This window comes from Balaenoptera physalus, assembly GCF_965194825.1.
Source record: "Balaenoptera physalus genome assembly, chromosome: 11".
Classification (NCBI taxonomy): Eukaryota; Metazoa; Chordata; class Mammalia; order Artiodactyla; family Balaenopteridae; genus Balaenoptera; species Balaenoptera physalus.
The window spans coordinates 58,717,193-58,736,431 of record NC_138896.1 but is presented as its reverse complement, the minus strand read 5'-3'; the positions used below and the strand labels follow the sequence as shown (position 1 = coordinate 58,736,431).

General features: G+C 41.3%; 1 protein-coding gene across 6 annotated transcripts in view; it reads right to left on the bottom strand.

The window, feature by feature from the left end:
- Nucleotides 1–664: 664 nt before the first annotated feature.
- Nucleotides 665–19,239, bottom strand: part of CNOT10 (CCR4-NOT transcription complex subunit 10) — a 64,868-nt gene continuing 46,293 nt past the window's right edge. For 5 of the 6 annotated variants that reach the window (XM_082411855.1, XM_082411850.1, XM_082411851.1 and 2 more), the window contains 6 exons: nt 10,952–11,065; nt 7,343–7,473; nt 6,742–6,777; nt 6,418–6,545; nt 1,881–1,956; nt 665–917 (listed from right to left, as the gene is read on the bottom strand). In XM_082411855.1, the coding sequence (XP_082267981.1) occupies nt 766–917; nt 1,881–1,956; nt 6,418–6,545; nt 6,742–6,777; nt 7,343–7,473; nt 10,952–11,065 (637 nt within the window). In that variant the 3' untranslated portion in view covers nt 665–765. The remainder of the gene's footprint in view (nt 918–1,880; nt 1,957–6,417; nt 6,546–6,741; nt 6,778–7,342; nt 7,474–10,951; nt 11,066–19,239) is intronic. The other variant, XM_082411853.1, reaches the window with a different exon arrangement.

Below are 19,239 nucleotides of genomic sequence, written 5' to 3'. Positions count from 1 at the left end.
CCCTATGGACAAATTTTGGCCATGTCAATCCTGCAACACATACCTGTCTTGGAAAGAAGCTTTTAAGTTCCTGTTTGCATTTCCAAAGGGGTTAGCAATGAACCTTGAACTCCCTGCTAACAGGGTCCAGAACCGGTGCTTCTGCCTATGGGTACAGGAGGGTGAACAAGACCAGTGCCCTGAACTCTGTTTGTCTTCATCTGTAATTTTTAAGCAAACGATTGATTCCTATCAGATCAGTCATCTCTTCTTAACCCAATTTGACTAGCCCTATGGGTTTTATTACGCATTTTCTGGCCCTTTTAGTCCTAACTAGGCATACAACACACCAACCTCCCCTCCCCTCTGATCAGCTTCTGGACTGGCTACTCATCTCCTGCTCATGCCGTTCTCTCCATTTTTAAAACTTTAACACTAAATCTCAGATGCCAAAATACTCTAACCGTTGCAAGAAAGACAAAATGTATTATACGAGACTGTTCTGGTGAGACTGTTTTAATTGCCTATGACACAGATATATCACATAATGGCTCAAAAATAATAGTCTAGCAAAGATTAAAGGAAAACCGATGAAAATGAGCTGTGAATCCTTAATTTGACGTAAGCTTCCGGCAAAAAAAACGGGGATTAGAATCATTTCAAAATTGTGTCTTCAAAACTAGTATCCTTTACCATCTGTCTTTTATTCATTTTGCTGCGATACAACTAAAAAGGCCTGTAAATACTCCCCTGGGTCTCAGGTAACAGTTTTCCAAGAGCAAAATATCACTTTCTCTGTACAGTGAACGCCGGCATCTGGATGGGCTGGATCGGGTGGACGGGCTGGAACACCGGCTTCTTTCTCATTTCAGAGAGTGTTTTCACTGCAGGGAGCAGCTGATTCCTTTTGATGATCTGTAAGGCCAGCTGGGTATTACCTATAAAAACACTTCCCATCACAAAAAAAGCATATAACAATACCACCACATACAAAGCAAGCCATCAGAATCCCGCAAGGGGGTAAAAGGTGATGGAGAAGAGCAGTGGGCTGCAACCTGTGCTATACACTGGAATCACGTAATGCCCGCTGCACCATCCCCAGAAATTCTGATTTAAGAAATTTCGTGTGTGACCTGGGTGACGGGATTTTTAAAAGCTTTGCACTGATTCTAAGGTGGAGCCCAGTTTGAGAACTTGTCTACAGGCGGACTGCACAAAAGAAGGGCTCTAAGACCATGTACTAACCCTACCACACCTTTTAGGAGGACAAGGCCTGCTGGGTGCCAGGCACTTAATGCTGCTTCAGCTATAAAAAGAGGGGAGCCTTGGAAGGATTTCAGCAAGGGGGTATGACTAAGAACTCTTAAAACTTCTGTACCCTCTCATTTCCCCCATTCAGCTCTCCTTTTCTACTTCATGCCTTCTCTTATGTAGGGCCCACAGCCTTTCTTCCAGTAAGCTATATCCTCGAGGTTGTATATGCCCCAGAGGCATGACCTGGATTTAGGTCTGAATAAAAAATTCTCAGCAGGAACTGGCTTACTGTAAAACTCATTAATGACACCTATGTTTAAAACACTAAGGCATACAACTCAAACCCACTGCATTCTGACTCAGGTTCTCAATTAGAGTCATTTGGATGCCTAAGAGAAAGGTTAATTAGTAGAGATTAATTATAATTGTCAGAAGTTACGCTATTCTGCATTTTCACAGATAAAAGGAAATATGCTTAACCTGCTAGAAGTAGGAATTTGCAAGATACCAAGAACTCCCTCGCTACATTTTTGTTTAGAAGAACTTGATGGGTAATACCTCTTAAATTTCGAAGAGAAAAAGCAGACACCAGAAATCTCGGGCTCTTTGCAGGGCTCCAGTCCTAACTCAAGAGAAGAATCACTCACCATTCTGTAGCTCAAGGTAGACGGCCAGCAGGATGGCTTCAGGGGGCACCTCTTTAGGATGGATCATTGAGGCCGCCTGTGCTCAAAACAAAAAAGAGACCCATGAAAAACTGATAGCTTAAGATACAAACTCCAAGTAATGTCCAAAAAAAAAAAAAAAAAAAAACAAAGGAATGTCAACCTACCAATGACAAATTAGCAAACTTACTCAACCTCACTGGGACACTACAGTTATGCTCGGATGGTCCTCAGCTGTCTTTGTCTTTTTGTTTTTTTAAAGCTACTTCATTATAACTCTTTTATTTTTTATTTAATCTAATTTAAATATTTATGTTTTCGGCTGCGCTGGTCTTCATTGCTGCAAGCGGTCTTTCTCTGGTTGTGGCGAGTGGGGGCTACTCTTCGTTGCAGTGCATGGGCTTCTCACTGCGGTGGCTTCTCTTGTGGCAGAGCATGGGCTCTAGGCGCACGGGCTTCAGTAGTTGCAGAACGCGGGCCTTAGAGCGCAGGCTCAGTAGTTGCTCTTCGGCGTGTGGGATCTTCCCAGACCAGGGATCGAACCCGTATCCCCTGCACTGGCAGGTGGATTCTTAACCACTAGACCACCAGGGAAGTCCAGCTGTCTTTGTCTTGATCCCTCCCGATTAAACTAGACATGTTATTTTTAGTTAAATATTTATCTTCCCTTGCCTAATCCATAATGAGTTCTTAATAGGAGAAAGCTTTCCTTCTTTCTTGGTTTTCTTCTATCTCTTGGCTGTATTTGGTTTTGAGATGGGTAATCAGACACTCCTGACTCTACACTCCAGTCACCCATCCAGGTCTGCTGGTAGTTTTTCACCAGACACAGTTGCACCTCTATCCAAATCTGCATGTCTATTTTTTTTTTCCTAAGTAACAACTTAGTATTGTAAGCTGCAAATTCGCAATGTCAGGAATAAGAATTCAAACTTAAAAGGCTGAAAATATAAAAAAAATATACCACTAAGCATGTTAAGGACTTCCCTGGTGGCACAGTGGTTAAGAATCCGCCTGCCAATGCAGGGGACGCGGGTTCGATCCCTGGTCCGGAAAGATCCCACATGCCGCAGAGAAGCTGAGCCCACGCACCACAACTACTGAAGCCCGCGTGCCCTAGGGCCTGCGCGCTGCAACCACTGAGCCCATGTGCCGCAACTACTGAAGCCTGTGTGCTGCAACTACTGAAACCCGCATGCCTAGAGCCCGTGCTCCGCCACAAGAGAAGCCACCACAATGAGAAGCCCGCACAGCGCAACGAAGAGTAGCCCCTGCTCACCACAACTAGAGAAAGCCCGTGTGTAGCAACGAAGACCCATCGCAGCCAAAAAAAAAAAAAAACAAAAGAAAGCATGTTTAATGTCTCCGTTCTTAAGGACTGAAACAGTACAATTTAGTCAAATAAAATTATTTGTTTAGGCAACATACTGTCCTTTCCTAGATCTGAGAGCCATAACACCAGCCTGCAGTTTTCTGATTTAGTCCTGTTCTGGTTGAAGGTGCTGAGATTGTAGGTTTATTCCCTCAGTCTGGGCCCCTCTGGGCCGCAGCCTCTTCCTCGTCTTACCATCAACTGGTATTTCCCCATCCAGATTCAGGTGCTTATGCTTCCAGACTGCTTTGTGTCTTCCCTTAATCTAATCAGAAAGTGTCCTTTACAAATATTTATTGACCAGAGGTGGGTGTAAGACAGGGACTTACCCTGATAATAAACAGCATGCAAATAACAGTAATCCAAACAAATTTACTGTTAGGGAGAGAGGAAAGTGAACGTAGTATGAATACGAAGAGAGAGAAGAGTTTCTTTGAATGCAGAGCTTTTGGGCAAGGGAAGCCCGTCTCTGTCTTCCAAGGGTGGATACCTGACAGGCAGAAAGCGGGGAGGCATGGCAGTGCAGGCCACGGGGTGAGTGTGGGAGACATCTGGGGGACCAGAAACGGGCACAAGGTCAGGTCAGGGCAGCATTAAAAGAAATCTCAGACTAGTGGGGGTTCTCGTCCAGAGCACACGCTCCCAGGTTCCTCGTGAATGAAGCAGGGAGGCTTTTTATTCCTCCTACCACATCACTGATGTACCACAGCTCAGTTCAGAAAATGAGATTTTATACTCTTGGCCTAGCTTTAAATAGGCAAGACCACCTTTACATCATTTTGTGGATATTAAAATCTCCATTTTCCTTCCAACTGGCTAGTTAACACAGGTCATCTATTGTTCTTTGCACTGACTGCAGCCTTTTCTAAAATACAAGAACTCATGGCAACAACTTTATAAGAGAATGGTATTTTGCTTACTGGCCGTTCATAATGGTTAGTGGTGGGCAGGCAACCTCGGAAACCTCTACTTGAGCCCTTTCCAACTCTTCACGCATCACTGTTCTCCCTCACAGGCACGGTGGGCCTCCCCATTAACAAGGTCCAGCCACTGGATTAACCTAAAAACCAAGGGACCAAAACAAAACCCCCTTCAGACCCCAAACCAGGCCTGACCCCATCTGCCTCTCCCAGTGTGGCTGCCGCCATGGCCACCTGCTGCACAAGAACCTGAGCTAGAGTGTACACTGCAACTTCACATCCAAAGCCTGTGTGCTGCAGCCCTTGAGGTCCACGGGCACTTTCCAAAGGGCTGTTCAACAGCCCAGCCTTGCCACGGAGAACAGCGCAACATTTTAACTCTTCCCGTTTAACTCCTGCACTCAACTCCTAGATAAGATCAAACGTGTTCCCTGGACAGTCCATCACTTCGCTTTGCTGATTTTGGATCAGAAATGCTGACCAGATGCCACTAAGTTGACTAAATATCACTTATGGTTATTTTCCACGTGGTAAATCTTCACTTCTACACACAACAAGGTCACCTTCATAGGAAGCCGCCTTACCTCCTGAGAATAGGTTTAATTTCAGTTTCAGTTACTCTGGCAAACATATGGGGATGTGGGTTCTCTTATGTGCTGCCAGTGAATACACCATCTGGCACAAACTTTCTTTTTTTCTTTTTTTATAAATTTATTTATTTATTTATGGCTGCGTTGGATCTTCGTTGCTGCACGCGGGCTTTCTCTAGTTATGGCGAGTGGGGGCTACTCTTCGTTGCGGTGCGCAGGCTTCTCACTGCGGTGGCTTCTCTTGTGGCAGAGCACAGGCTCTAGGCACGCGGGCCTCAGTAGTTGTGGCTCACGGGCTCTAGAGCGCAGGCTCAGCAGTTGTGGCGCATGAACTTAGTTGCTCCGCGGCATGTGGGATCTTCCCAGACCAGGGCTCGAACCTGTGTCCCCTGCATTGGCAGGCGGATTCTTAATCACTGCGCCACCAGGGAAGTCCCAGGCACAAACTTTCTATATTAGAAGTCTGAAAATTCTGCATAACCTCTGATCTTGCAATTCCCTTTTTAGGAAGACATCTCCTAACTGTAAGGTCCATGGGGGCAGGGTTCTATCACGTCCACTTATTTACTACTGTCTTATTCCCTTGGCTTAGCCCAGAAGTACGTGCGCTGAATTAATATCCTTTTCTTCCCCCTAATTTTTTTTTTTTTTTTTTTAACTCTTTTGGCCGTGCTGCACGGCATGTGGCATCTTAGTTCCCCGACCAGGGATCGAGCCCATGCCCCCTGCATTGGAAGCGTGGAGTCTTAACCACTGGACTGCCAGGGAAGTCCTGAATTAATATCCTTCTGAGGAACTACCCCTTTCCAATTCTGGGAAACTCCTCTGGGGCTGCCAATGGCAGTACCTGTTCTCCTACTACAGGTATGGGTCCCTGCCCATGATCAGTCCAGGGATGGGCAGGTGACCTAAAGAGGCCCAATCAGAACCTTTCTTGAGACCTGCTGATGAGGCCCCTCTCAGTGGCAGAAGTCAGAGGTCTATTTTAGTTACACATTGCCAGGAGCTTTCTTTATTGTAGATGGAGTTTCTTTGGTACTGACTTTGTGAACCCTTCTTCTTAAAAGATGTATTTGTAATTTAACTTTTTGAGTGGACAGAGATTCATACAATTCAAAGCTAAAAAGGATATGAGTATCCAGTGAAAAGTCTCCCATTTCAGTGCTCCATCTACACAGTACTTATCTTGCCAGCCCTGCAGCCAATGTTAACAGTTTGTGGTGTGTTCATTTGGAGATCTTTTCTGCATATACAGGATTATATAAAAACTGTTTTGCATCTTGTTCTTTTCATTTAGTATGTCTTGGATATGTTACCATTTTAGTATATAGGGTTTACAGCTGCATTGTGTTCAACTATATGGACACACCATTATTGATTTAAGTGAGCCCTTATTTAGATGGTTTCCAATCTTTTGAAATTTCAATAATTAAAATCTTCAGGAAAACTCTCCATTAGGTGCCTAGGTTCATTTGCAACAACAATCAGTTGTGTACCTTCCAAGAATACGTCTGGAGGAGTAATATTCCAATGTTTAACAAACTGATCAGAAGCCTCAAACAAAATAACAGAGCCTAGAAACTCCAAACCCTCTGCTGGCTGCCTCACAAGATGGTCTGGCACTGGCCCAGCCTCACCTGGTGGAGACACTTCCGGGCTTTGTCATACTCGCTCCTCAGGCAGTAGGCGCTGCCCAGGTTGAACAGCATCACGGTCCGGGCCGAGTTGACGGAACTGGGGTAGCATTGAGGGGCCCGCTTCCCAGCTGGGGAGAAGACCAGACACATGTGAAGAGGCCAGGCCAAGGGCCAGGGAGCAACCCCCTCTACTGCCCGAACAGCTGCCCAGAATAAAGCCTAGCTCTACTCCTCAGGCGGACAAAGGAAGGACACAGCGGCTCGAGGGTGAGTCTTTGGGAAGCAGGCCAGGCTACTTAAGTCTTTACAAAACGTCTTACTTACAGGATTCCATTGCTTCATTTTCACCTTTGTCTGATCCTACAAAGACATGAAAATAAATCTGAGGGGGTCGGACAACAGAGTATATTTTCTAAAAACCTAATTTTCTTTATGAAATGGAAATCTAATATTAAAGCAATCTACCACAATATTTCCTTTTCATGTAGTAGAGGTTCTAATAAAAGATATGAGAGTGCTACCTACCACCACCACCACCATGGCCTGAGAAATAACCCTGAATAAAGTGAAAACTAGTCTCACTCCCTCAAAAACTTAGCCATGATTTAAAACTGACTTTTGAATGCCATACTTTTACTCTCCCCTGGATTGTGGAATCCCTCTGAAGAGAAAAATATAAGAATCAAAACAAACTGTTCTAACACTATCAGCCTTTCAAAAGTTAGAATTTAGACCATGTGATAATCAACTCCTAGGTCTCCTCAGCAAACAATTAGTATAAAGTAAGTACAGCCAAAACCGTACAGTGCCGACCTAAAACTCCCTTCCCTTTACAACCGTGCCCTTAAATTTCCACACATCCTGAGTTACAACAGAAAGGCAGTGGAAATGGTGAAGAGTTCTGATCAAATGTGTCCTCATTAACCTTGGTCCTGCTCATTTGAAGAGATCCCTAAGGAGACATCAGTGACATTCTCCGGGTTCAAATGAGTAATAGCATCAGAGATTCTGTCCAGAGAGATGAGGGCTTCTGCAGCATATAAATGGCCCAGAAACCTAAAATGAAAAAAAAAAAACCAACCAGATTCCAAACTGAAAAGTAGGTCATCACAAAAATACCCAAGTATAATAGAATTTGGTATATGTGTGTTTCACATATTTCAAGTCTTTGAATTGAAATCTAAGTTTATAAATGGATTGATTAAGGGTCATTTAAATTTTATCTCTTTAAAAATATCTTAAATATACAATAATTTTTATGTTCGCTAAGTAGGAACAAATGACATATCAATTAAGAGAGCAGTTTAGGGGCTTCCCTAGTGACACAGCAGTTAAGAATCTGCCTGCCAATGCAAGGGACACAGGTTCGAGCCCTGGCCTGGGAAGATCCCACATGCCGTGGAGCAACTAAGCCCGTGCGCCACAACTACTGAGCCTGAGCTCCAGAGCCCGCAAGCCACAACTACTGAGCCCACGTGCCACAACTACTGAAGCCTGCACGCCTACAGCCTGTGCTCTGCAACAAGAGAAGCCACGATAATGAGAAGCCCGCGCACCGCAACAAAGAGTAGCCCCCACTCGCCGCAACTAGAGAAAGCCCACACACAGCGACGAAGACCCAACAGAGCCAAAATAAATAAATTAAAAAAAAAAAAGCAGTTTAAAGTTGGCAGTAAATCAACTATATTTCAATAAAAATATAAAATAAAATAAAGTTGGCAAATTTATGCTGTTCTGTTTATACAGAAAATAACGTAAGAAGGTAATGAAGTTCTAAAATAAGAGGCAGCTCCAAGGACGGATTCCCTAGGAGCGGAGGATCAGAAATAGGGTCCTCCAAGGAGTTCCCTGGTGGCCTAGTGGTTAGGATTCTGGGCTTTCACTGCTATACCAGGGTTCAATCCCTGGTCGGCGAACTGAGATCCCGAAAGCTGTGCGGCACAGCAAAAAAAAAAATAAAAAAAAAATGAGAGAAAAAGAGAAAAAAAGAATTAGGGTCCTCCAGCCTCTGCTGCTGGAACAGTCAAAAGGCACCAGGACGCCAGACCAGATCTGGGTTGGATCAGCTTTACTTCTTATTCCAAAGGTGTCCTCCTTTTCACATCGTCTATTTTATGTCCACTGATGTTGGGCAGATGTGCTTTCCCCAGGTTTACAACAGCCTGCTTCTTCCAGTGTCTTACTTTGAGCCATTTTCCCCATGATCATCTGATTGATTTTTCAAAATTAAAACAGCCTCAGCCATATTACACCCTTGCTCAAAATCTTAACGACTTTTTCTACTTGAGAACAAAATAAGACAAACAAAGCTAAACTTATAGATTTAAAGCTCTCCACAATTTGGTCCCACTTTCCTGTATTCAGTCAACATTCTCATTCCCCCAAAGATTCTTCTGTTCCCACCAGACACGGTGTCCTGGGCGGGACACCCCACTGTGCTCCCTGCGGCCTTGCCTCCTGGGGTGCAAAGCCAGGCCAAAATCCAACTCCTTTTAAAGGCCAGCTCAGTTCTCACCTCCTTTAGTCGGCCTGTCCCAACTGAGTCTGTCCACATGGATCTTGGGTCCTCAAATCTTAGGCTCTTTTCAATTTGACCATTTTCTGGGATTTATGCACATTAATCACTCAAGAGCTATTTCTTTATTAAGCAATTTCTTTCTTCTAACTAGCAGGAGCTGTAATGCCCTTCTATTTTGCTTCCCCACCAAATACCCTAAAAGAAATGACAACTTTTAAAAAAAATCAGTAACCTCAAATGTACTTTGAAATAAGATATTTTAAAAAACGTTGTTAAAGCAGTATCTATAAGCCAATAATCATTATAAAACACAAACACACAAATTCAAAGAACTACTTCAAATTGTTTTCTGTGAATTTACTTAAAAATTTTTTTAAACCAAGTTAAATGCATTCATGACACTCAGAGCCCAGAACTCCAGATGAGGTGTACGGAAGGCAACAAGCAGCTGGGTAAAGCTGCTGTGGTATCTGGGCTGCCACAGGCAGAAAATGCTCATCCTCACTGGAAAGACAGTGGCCTGGCCAGTAATTAGAAACCAGTGCTTAGGATAGAATAGTTAAGAGAATTAAAGATGAAGTTATCAGACATGGCTTGGCCAACCCCTCAAGGTTGGCTAAGAAATCATAAAATCTAAGAATTTTATTGTTTTGACGTTCAGAGGGAAGAAGTTGATAAATGAGGTTAAAAACCCTCCAATAAATGCCAAGTAAAGAATCTAATTGGGATTATTTGAGAATAGTGATCACAATGTCAGCCAGAGGATTAAAAAAAGCAGAGAGGATTCGTGTTTCATTTTTGTTAAAAAGAAAAAAAACACACACAACTCTGCTCTACTGACAGCCACGCACACCACATCTGAGCAGCGCGGGTCCAGTGGGGCGCAGGCCGAGGTTCCTGACTGGTATTTCACGGGGCTGGGCCACGGGAAGGAGGGAAGGCGCCTTAGAGGTAACGCGACCGCCCTGACCTCGAGCTCAGGACCCTCCAGGCCTGGATATTAGACAAGGTTTTCTCACAGGCAAGCAGGAGCGCTCACACTTGAATTGTGACAGTCTCTTATGTGCCTGGATGCTCTTTTAATTTTGTTTTTTTTTTAACACAAAGCATGAAAAAAAACAAAAAAACAAACAAAAAATAATAAAACACAAGGCATGTTTGGGGAACACTGACCTGAAACAACCTTAATCAATGTTAATTTTAGATGCTTATATAAAGTAATACTTTTTTAAAAGACAAAAATAATTAAACATTTATAGAATTGTTCCTCTGAGTATGATCTCACAGTTCTAAATGTTGCATGTTACAAACAAAGGGCGCTAGAAGGCAAAAGAACATATTTTGGAAATTATAACTATACACCCACAGGATGAATGAAAAAAACAACTGTCCTAATGCTATGCAGAGTACTTGTGGTCTTGGATAAAATTTCTAGCATCAGCATCATACAAAGATTCAAAGAATGCTGCATCTTCCTCAATTTCCATAAAAGAAAAGATCATGTGCTTTAGAAAAATTTTAGAATGACAATGACACTAATATTGAAGAGGCATCTGAAGAGTTTAAATAAAACTCATGTACTCAGGAAATGGTACAGTAGTCTGGAAAAATATTTTAAAATTCTTATTTGTCTACTTTAATTGCATTCTTCGAAGCAGATTTATCCTGTTGACCAAACTCCTTTTTGTGTGGGTCTTCTCCCTGAGGACTCAGCTTGTTTGGGAGCTAATATGTGATAACATGCTCCAGTCAGACCCAGCAGTGGACACTAGAGAGCCCAAAGATTCTGCTTCCTAATGCTCAGAACGGCAAATGCCATTTCCAATAACCCTTGAGGTGCAACAAGTGAAAAAAATTTCACTACCAAACACACAATTACCAAATTCAGAAAGAAACTTTTTGCTTTCCCTAAGATAATTTTCCACTGGAGGAGTAAAAGAAGCAATATGCACCGCAAACTAACTGAAACCCTCCAAAGGAAACAAACCAGGGACACACAGGGCAAGTCACACTTACTTCAGGGATCCTGACAGCTTGGGCTGCTGAAGAAGTTTATCTGCATGATTCAAAGCCATAAGGTTATCACCCAAAGCCAGAGCCACGTAAGCACTACAGGCGAGTATGGAGCATCTGGAACACAAAAGGCAAGGGCTGAAGACCTGAGTTACAAAGTGACAATGATGATATTTGTTAAACAGGAAAGAATGCCCTAATTATAGCTGTGGCAATCTGGACACCAGGAAAGGAGAGAGGAAGCCACGGTACTAATGGTAAGAATTAGAGTGATGTGTAAACTACCCTCTGAGGCTCAGTTTAGCTATTTACCTAAATCATCTTTAGCTTCCATCCCATCTCCAACAAAATAACCAAATGAAGTTCTCCAACAAAATAACCAAATGAAGTTACAATATATATTTAGCCTGTAAAAAATTAATATAGTTAATGGCCTAGTGAGAACTTACTTCCATAGAACATTTCTTTTAACATCCTAGAAACGACACTACGGAAGCACATTTGCGACTCTGCTAAGAAACACAATTAACTTACTAAAAAATCCATTTAGCTCAGCTTACTGTAAAGTGTTCTCCTCTGAAACTATTAAGAAGTCTATAGGTCTTGCTAAGGAACAGTATCAAGAGTAACTAAAAGAATTTCATTCACATAGGTACTATTATCCTAAGTGAATATTCAAGAAAAAAAACCAGGCTGAATAAATACATGTGAAGATAAAAAATTTAAGTTACACCGATTTTGCTAGGTTGGGTTGGAAACCTAAATTTCTGTTTTGTTTTCTACTTAAGGGTCAGCTCATTTAAAACAAGTCTAGCCAAAGACTTGACACTAATAGATCATTTGAATGTTAAACAACCGCTCCACAAAGCAATCTTAAAATAAACCCTTGTCAAATAGAAATGAGGTCTGAATGGCCGACCACAAATGACCTGCTCAGATACAGGGTTTTGAGTTATGTTTACAAAGTACAATACATATGTATATCATGAAGTGCACTTGGGTTGTAATTTCAGTCTAAGGAAGAATGTAACCATCCTGGCAACACAGAGTTTTCTAACACTCTGAAATCCTCTGACCAGAAATGCCCCTCTGGTAAAAGCATAGCCAGGCAAATTCAGAAGCAGCCTGCTGTTTCCTCCTTACTGGCTCACTCCGGGTTGCTGGAACCTTAGAAAATTATCTACTAAACGAAAAGCAGCCCCTCAACTCCTAACAACACAGAAAAGTAGACTGGCACAAGGAAATTGGTATTTACGGCCTTAGGTTATGATGATAAGGGCTAGAAGATTGCCCACTGTGGGTCCTTGTTTTCTATCAGTGTAGAAACTGAGATCCAAAGTGATTAAATATATTCACTAGCTTAGAGTATGTGATTAAAGTCTGCTAACAGGCAACACTGTGGACTCTCAATTCACAGTTCTTCCCATCCTATCACACTGCTTCTCTGTCAATTCATAAGACTGCCCTAAAAATAAAGTAGAAAGAAAAGATTACATTATGATTTTCCTAATGCATACATAACTATGCATGCATATATAATCTGTCTTTTTAAAAAGGAAGAAAACAGAATTTAATTGAAACATTACAAGTTTACATTTTGTTACTGAGCACCTAATGTAAAATCTGAACCCTGTTCATAGAAGAGAGTAATTTAAGAGCAGGCAAGTAGTGTTATTTCCAAAGGGATTCTCCTGACAAGCCGACTGTCATCCTGGTGTCTCCAAGAGCTGTCTTCACTTAGCAAGGCTACCCTGTAGCTACAGCCCCTGGGGGGAGTCCTCTCCCTGATGTAAGACTCCAGGGCCCACAGGACGGAGGCACTGGCTAATTATCTCCCATTTTCAGGAGCACTTCAGTGCTCAGCTCTATCTGGTGAGATTAGGGGACTTAATTTCCTCTTTTGGTTTATTTGTAGTTTTATTTTTAAATGGCAATAAACATTCATTCATCAGCCAGATATGCATTATGAAGACAAAGAATGACGTTTAAAGGCCTAAGTCTCCAGAGGCCCAAGACCACCATCAGCTCATGGCAGTCATACAATTTAATATCCATTTTCATCTGTGACTTTGCCAAAGGCCAGGGTAAAACATAGCTCCTTAAAAGCAGAAGCCTGCATCTTTTGTTTCCTACACAAAGAAGAGAGCAATTTCTCACCATCTGCAGTAGGTGTTTAATAGGTAATCACTGACGACCACAGCTTTCAACATTTTAGATTTACTTCTCCAGGCACCCAGACCCCCACCTGTCCTGCTGGCAGGCCACCTTGCTGACCAGGCCAGTTCCTTCCCGGCTCCCAAACACAGGGGAGTCACCCTGCACACTCTAGGTCCTAGAGTCTAGGACAGGCCTCACCTCAGGCAGGCTTGCTGGGAAAAGCCTGCCCCGGCCTCTCCTGACAGTAGGGGGGCTATTACTGCTCCAGCCCACTGTCAAGCCCACTTTGGGTCCAGAAATCAGTCATGTAAGATTTGCAGCAGGATTCTGTTTCCCAAACTATAATTATGTATAAGGTAAAAATCTTGTTTTCCTTAGCTTTTACCTCTTTCCCCATAAGATACCATATCAAATTAGAACAGGGTGAAAGATTTATACTAATAATACAAGCCTCCTATTAAAAAATACTTGAATATGTGAATGCAAAACTTTGGGGCATTTATGCTCCTCTTCTCAGAGTGCCTTCCAACCCACCCTAACTCATCTCTCACCACCCTCTCACTCATCCTCCTTTTCCTCTTAGAAAACAACACTCCACTCTACATAGTTCCTGCAGACCAGTCACACTAGAAACACGCACGGCTCTCTCTACTGAGCCTCTGGAGAAATCACTTTACTTCTGATAGCTGCTACTTAAAATACTGACCCCCACCCACCCGCCTGCCCCACTACTTTCTTACTTCCTTGAGTCACTGTCCAATCTGCTTTACCAGCCGCTCAGTGGATCTGACAGTTCATCAGACTGGAAGAACTACACCTCAAGGGAAAGGACACGCTAGCTTCTCCCCCCAACTGCGGCGGATCTGACACAACCCCACCCTCTCCTCCGCATGCTGGAGGAGCTGGCTTTAGGTCCACAGAATGCCAACCCTTGGAAAAGAAAGGAACAAAAAGATGAAGGAGAAGAAAGAGAGAGAAATGGGGAAATAATTTTCCTTAAAGGACCAAACTACAGCAACAAGCTATGTTAAGACTGGGCATTAAAATTTGTCAAGCCATATATTCTGTGAGTAAAATGAACCAAGTGTCTGAAATAGCTCAACCCATATCAAAAGAGGCTAAAATGGGGGTAAATCCAGTCAGTCACCATCGGTCAAAGGAAAATAAATTCACAAAGTAACTTCATGGCAAACATTATTTGAAAAACTGGCTCAAAAAATCCTATAAAGAATTTCTTCCAATAAACTGAACATGGTACTGGATTTTAAAATTAAAAAAAATATACAAGCTGTTCCCATTTAGCTACAAAAATCTAGAAAATGTTAAACCTGTCAACTTCCAATTCAAGAAAATTTAAAAGTTAAATTAGATAAGTTTTTCACTTCATGTCTTCTGTAAACACTTTGCTTTCTTTCTTTTTTTTTTAACATTTTGCTTTCTAATAACAGTTCTGTGCAAAAAGAATCTTACTGACAAACACACCCCAAATCCAACACTAATATAAGCCCAGCTCAAAGAAGCTGAAGAAGTTTTCCTCCTCAACCAAATCTAGCATCTCAAGGAACCCAGTCTTACCCCTGGTGGCAAATAAAATGCAACAGTCACAGACATTGCATTTTATACATGGACAGGACCTTAAGATCATGCAATCCAATTTGACAGAAGAGGAATGAAAGGCCCAAAGGGGTTAAATGATTTGTTCAATGTCAGCAGGAGCCCTGTGGGGTTTCTCCAGAGTGGGAGACCACTGAAGAATTATTCTAACCCTGGCTTGTGATCAATGTGATCATCAGTTCAGCTGAATGGGGTCCTGGGACTCAGGTGTGAATCATGCTGATGTAAACACAAACTGCTGATAAGGTGAAGGATATGTCACACAGGCAGGTTCCCGCTTTGGCAGAGTTTATTAGATAAAAAAGTTTCAGTAGGACCAGACCCAGCTGTAAGACTGAAATGGGGTCAAGTCTCTAGCAAGAGCAATATGAGATTCAAAAGATTATTAGCTATAATCCTGTTTTAGGAATGTCTCATGAGCTATAACAGAACCACTTGTGTAAGACCAAAAGAAATATGATTCCTTAAGTACACTAAAACTGCCTGTAATATTAATGTTATCAACCATTTGTTTGACTCATCTTCTTTTAAAACACTGGCCCATGGGAGGTCCCTTTTAACTGAATGGGAAATAATTCACTGAGTGTCACATCAGAGTCTAAAAGAACTAATTAAGGTTCCATAATTTATACCTGTGGAATAACTGGGCCTAATTAAATCTGGTCTGAACATTTCCTTTTATCCATTTTGAGCCTCTTATTAAAAAAAAGACAAATTGAAATTTCATTTTTATCTTGTACGCTTTAAGTCTGGCCCCAATGTTATATCCTACCCTTTTCTAGTTCTGTTATGCTCTTTTCCAGGTTCTAGAGAAGCCTCCAATTTAGTTTTAGAAACTAAAAGTTCACTAATATCACAATCTCAGAATGAATAACAAAGACGTCCTATATTATGCAACATATAAGACTTCGTACATATCCATGACAGTTATTAAAACACTATGCGACAATGACATTTTTTTTTTTTTTTGGTTGCGCCACTTGGCTTGCAGGGTCATAGTTCTCCAACTGGGGATTGAACCCAGGCCACGGCAGTGAAATCGCCGAGTCCTAAGCACTGGACCACCAGGGAATTCCCTAAAATGTTAATATGTGACTAATCCTATGAACTTATTTCTTTATCATAAGATACCACTAGTATGCAAAAGAATTAATAAGTTGAGCTCTTACCTCATACTGTATACAAAAATTAACTCAAAATGGATCAAAGACCTCAACTTAAGTGCTAAAATTATAAAACTCTTAGATGAAAATATAGGGGTAAACCTCATGACCTTGAATTTGGCAGAGGATTCTCAGATATGACACGAAAAGCATGACCAATAAAAGAATAAAACATAAATTGAACTTCATCAAATGAAAAATATTTGCGATTCAAGGACACCTCCAAAAAAGTGAAAAGACAACCGACAGAATGGGAGAAACTATTTGCAAGTCATATATCTGACCATATATCAAAATCTTGGATCTCAATACACATTTCTCTAAAGGAAGAGACACAAATGTCCAATAAGCACAGGAAAAGATGCTTGACATCCTTAGTCTTCAGGGAAATGCAAATCAAAGCCACAGTGAGATACCACTTGATATCCACTACAACGTATATTCAAAAACATGAATAACAAGTGTTGGTGAGGATGTGAAGAAACTGCAACCCTCTTACACTGCTGGTGGGATTGTAAAATGGTGCAGTCACTTTACAAAACAGCCTGGTAATTCCTCAAATGATTAAACAGTTACCATAGGACCCAGCAATTCTACTTCTAGGGATACACCCAAGAAAAAGAAAAACGTATGTCTGCACAAAAACTTGTACATGAATGTACAGCATTATTCTTAATAGCCTAAAGACAGAAACAATCCAAATGTCTATCAATGAATGGATAGACAAAATGTAGTATACACATACAATGGAACATTATTCAGCAATAAAAAGGAATGAAGTACTGATACAGACTACAACTTGGATAAATCTTGAAAACACTATCCTAAGTGGAAGAAGTCAGTCATAAAAGCCCACGTATTATATGATCCCATTCATAGGAAAGTCCCAAACAGTGAAATCTATAGAGAAAGAAAGTAGATTAAGGCTGGGAGTAGACTGGGGATAAAGGGGTCACAGCTAAAGGGTGCAGGGTTTCATTTTGAGGTGATGAAAATGTTCTAAAATTGACTGTGCTGGTGACTGCACAATGCTGTGAATATACTAAAAAACACTGGATGGTACACTTTAAATGGGTGAATTGTATGGTATGTGTGAATTATATCTCAATAAAGCTGTTTTAAAAATATAAGATATGAGTGACAGTCAATAAATGTTTGACTTAAAAAAAATAAAATATGAAAAGTAAATCCTTGGGACTTCCCTGGTGGCACAGTGGTTAAGAATACACCTGCCAATGCAGGGGGCACGGGTTTGATCCCTGGTCCGGGAAGATCCCACGTGCCGTGGAGCAACTAAGCCCGTGCACCACAACTACTGAGCCTGCGCTCTAGAGCCTGTGAGCCACAACTACTGAGCCTGCGTGCCACAACTACTGAAGGCCACGTGCCTAGAGCCCGTGCTCCACAACAAGAGAAGCCACTGCAATGAGAAGCCTGCGCACCGCTACAAAGAGTAGCCCCTGCTCGCCGCAACTAGAGAGAGCCTGGGTGCAGCAACAGAGACCCAATGCAGCCAAAAATAAATAAATAAATTTATTAAAAAAAAAAAAGTACATCCTTATAACCAATCACTATATGACAATCATTATCTCCCAAATGCATGTGGCAACATTAATATTTAAATCAAAGCAAATGGCCAACATGTCAATCCCACACATGCTTCTACATTCTAAGATTCATTTGGACCTTAGGCCTTTTAAAGACAAATTTTTCAGAAGAGATATTCAGCTAAATTTTGTGGCATGTGAGAAAACTGGCATAGGAACAATATTACACATTTGTAGAAACCATGTATCAACAAATACAAACACTTCAAACAGTTCTAAAACCTTAGAGGCAGCACTGTCCAACAGAAATATAATTGGGGTCACGAGTGTAATTTTATATTTTCTAGTAGACACATTAAAAAAACCAGAAACAGGTGAAATTAATTTTAATAGATTTAAATTAATCCAATATATCATTTCAACATACAGTCAATATAAAAAATTACTGACATATTACATTTTTTAAAGTTTTGAAATCCAGTGTGTGTCCTACATCTGACCTTTCACCAGCCACGTCTCATGTGCTCAGGGGCCACATGTGATGAGTGGTTCTGGTACCGGACACTGCAGCCTTAGGGTCTAAGGAATACACGTAAAATACAAAGAAAGGGTTTTTTTGTTGTTGTCAAGAAACCAAGTTTTCCATGTCATATCACCCCATAAGTGATATATATGTAAGAGAAACTGACCATTTATCAATCATTAGTGGTTAAATTATATTTCCCCAAATAATATATTTAAAATTATATTAATTTTGAAAAATTTCAAAATACCTTAAAAATTTTAAGTTAGGTATAATTTTTATACCTTAAAATATATTATTTTAACTGCACAGTTTGATAAGTCTGAATATACACAAGTAGCCACCAGCCCAATTAAGATACAGAATATTTCTTTCACCCGAGAAAGATTCCTTCCAGTCAGTTCCCCAACCACTGTTCTGATTTCTATGAACATAAGTTGGTTTTGTATAGTTTTGCCTGTCGTATAAATAGTATAAATAAAATCATACAGCATGTACCTTATATTGAGTAAAAGAAGAAACACGAAATGTTTTGAGTTTCATATCATGTTGACTTGTGCATCAGCAGCTTGTTCCTATTTACAGCTGAGTAGCATTCCAATACACGGAGTTGCCTGCAATATATTTTTTATTCTTTATTTTCTTTTAACTCTTTTTTAAAAATTTTGGTTGCACTGCAGGGCATGCGGGATTTAGTTCCCCGACCAGGGATCGAACTCGTGCCTCCTGCAGTGGAAGCGTGAAGTCCTGACCACTGGACTGCCAGGGAATTCCTGGCCTGTAATTTAGTTATCCATTCTCCCACTGATGCATGACTGGGCTATTTCTACTTTTTGTCTATCACAAGTAAAGCTGCTATGAAATTTTTCCATGGACAAGTTCTCATTTCTCTTAGACAAAACCTAGAAATAGAATCTTCTATTTTAAAAATTTAAAGTCATCACATTTATTTAACTCAAGGCTACAGAGTGTGTGTGTTTCTTTTTTTTAAAGAAATAAATTATTTATTTATTTTATTTTTGGCTGTGTTGGGTCTTCGTTGCTGTGCACAGCCTTTAGTTATGGCGCGCGGGGGCTACTCTTCGTTATAGTGCGTGGGCTTCTCATTGCAGTGGTTTCTCTTATTGCAGAGCACAGGCTCTAGGCACGTGGGCTCCCGTAGTTGTGGCACACAGGCTTAGTTGCTCTGCAGCATGTGGGATATTCCTGCACCACGGCTCAAACCCATGTCCCCTGCATTGGCAGGTGGATTCTTTTTTATTTTTTTTAACAAATGTGTCTTTTTTT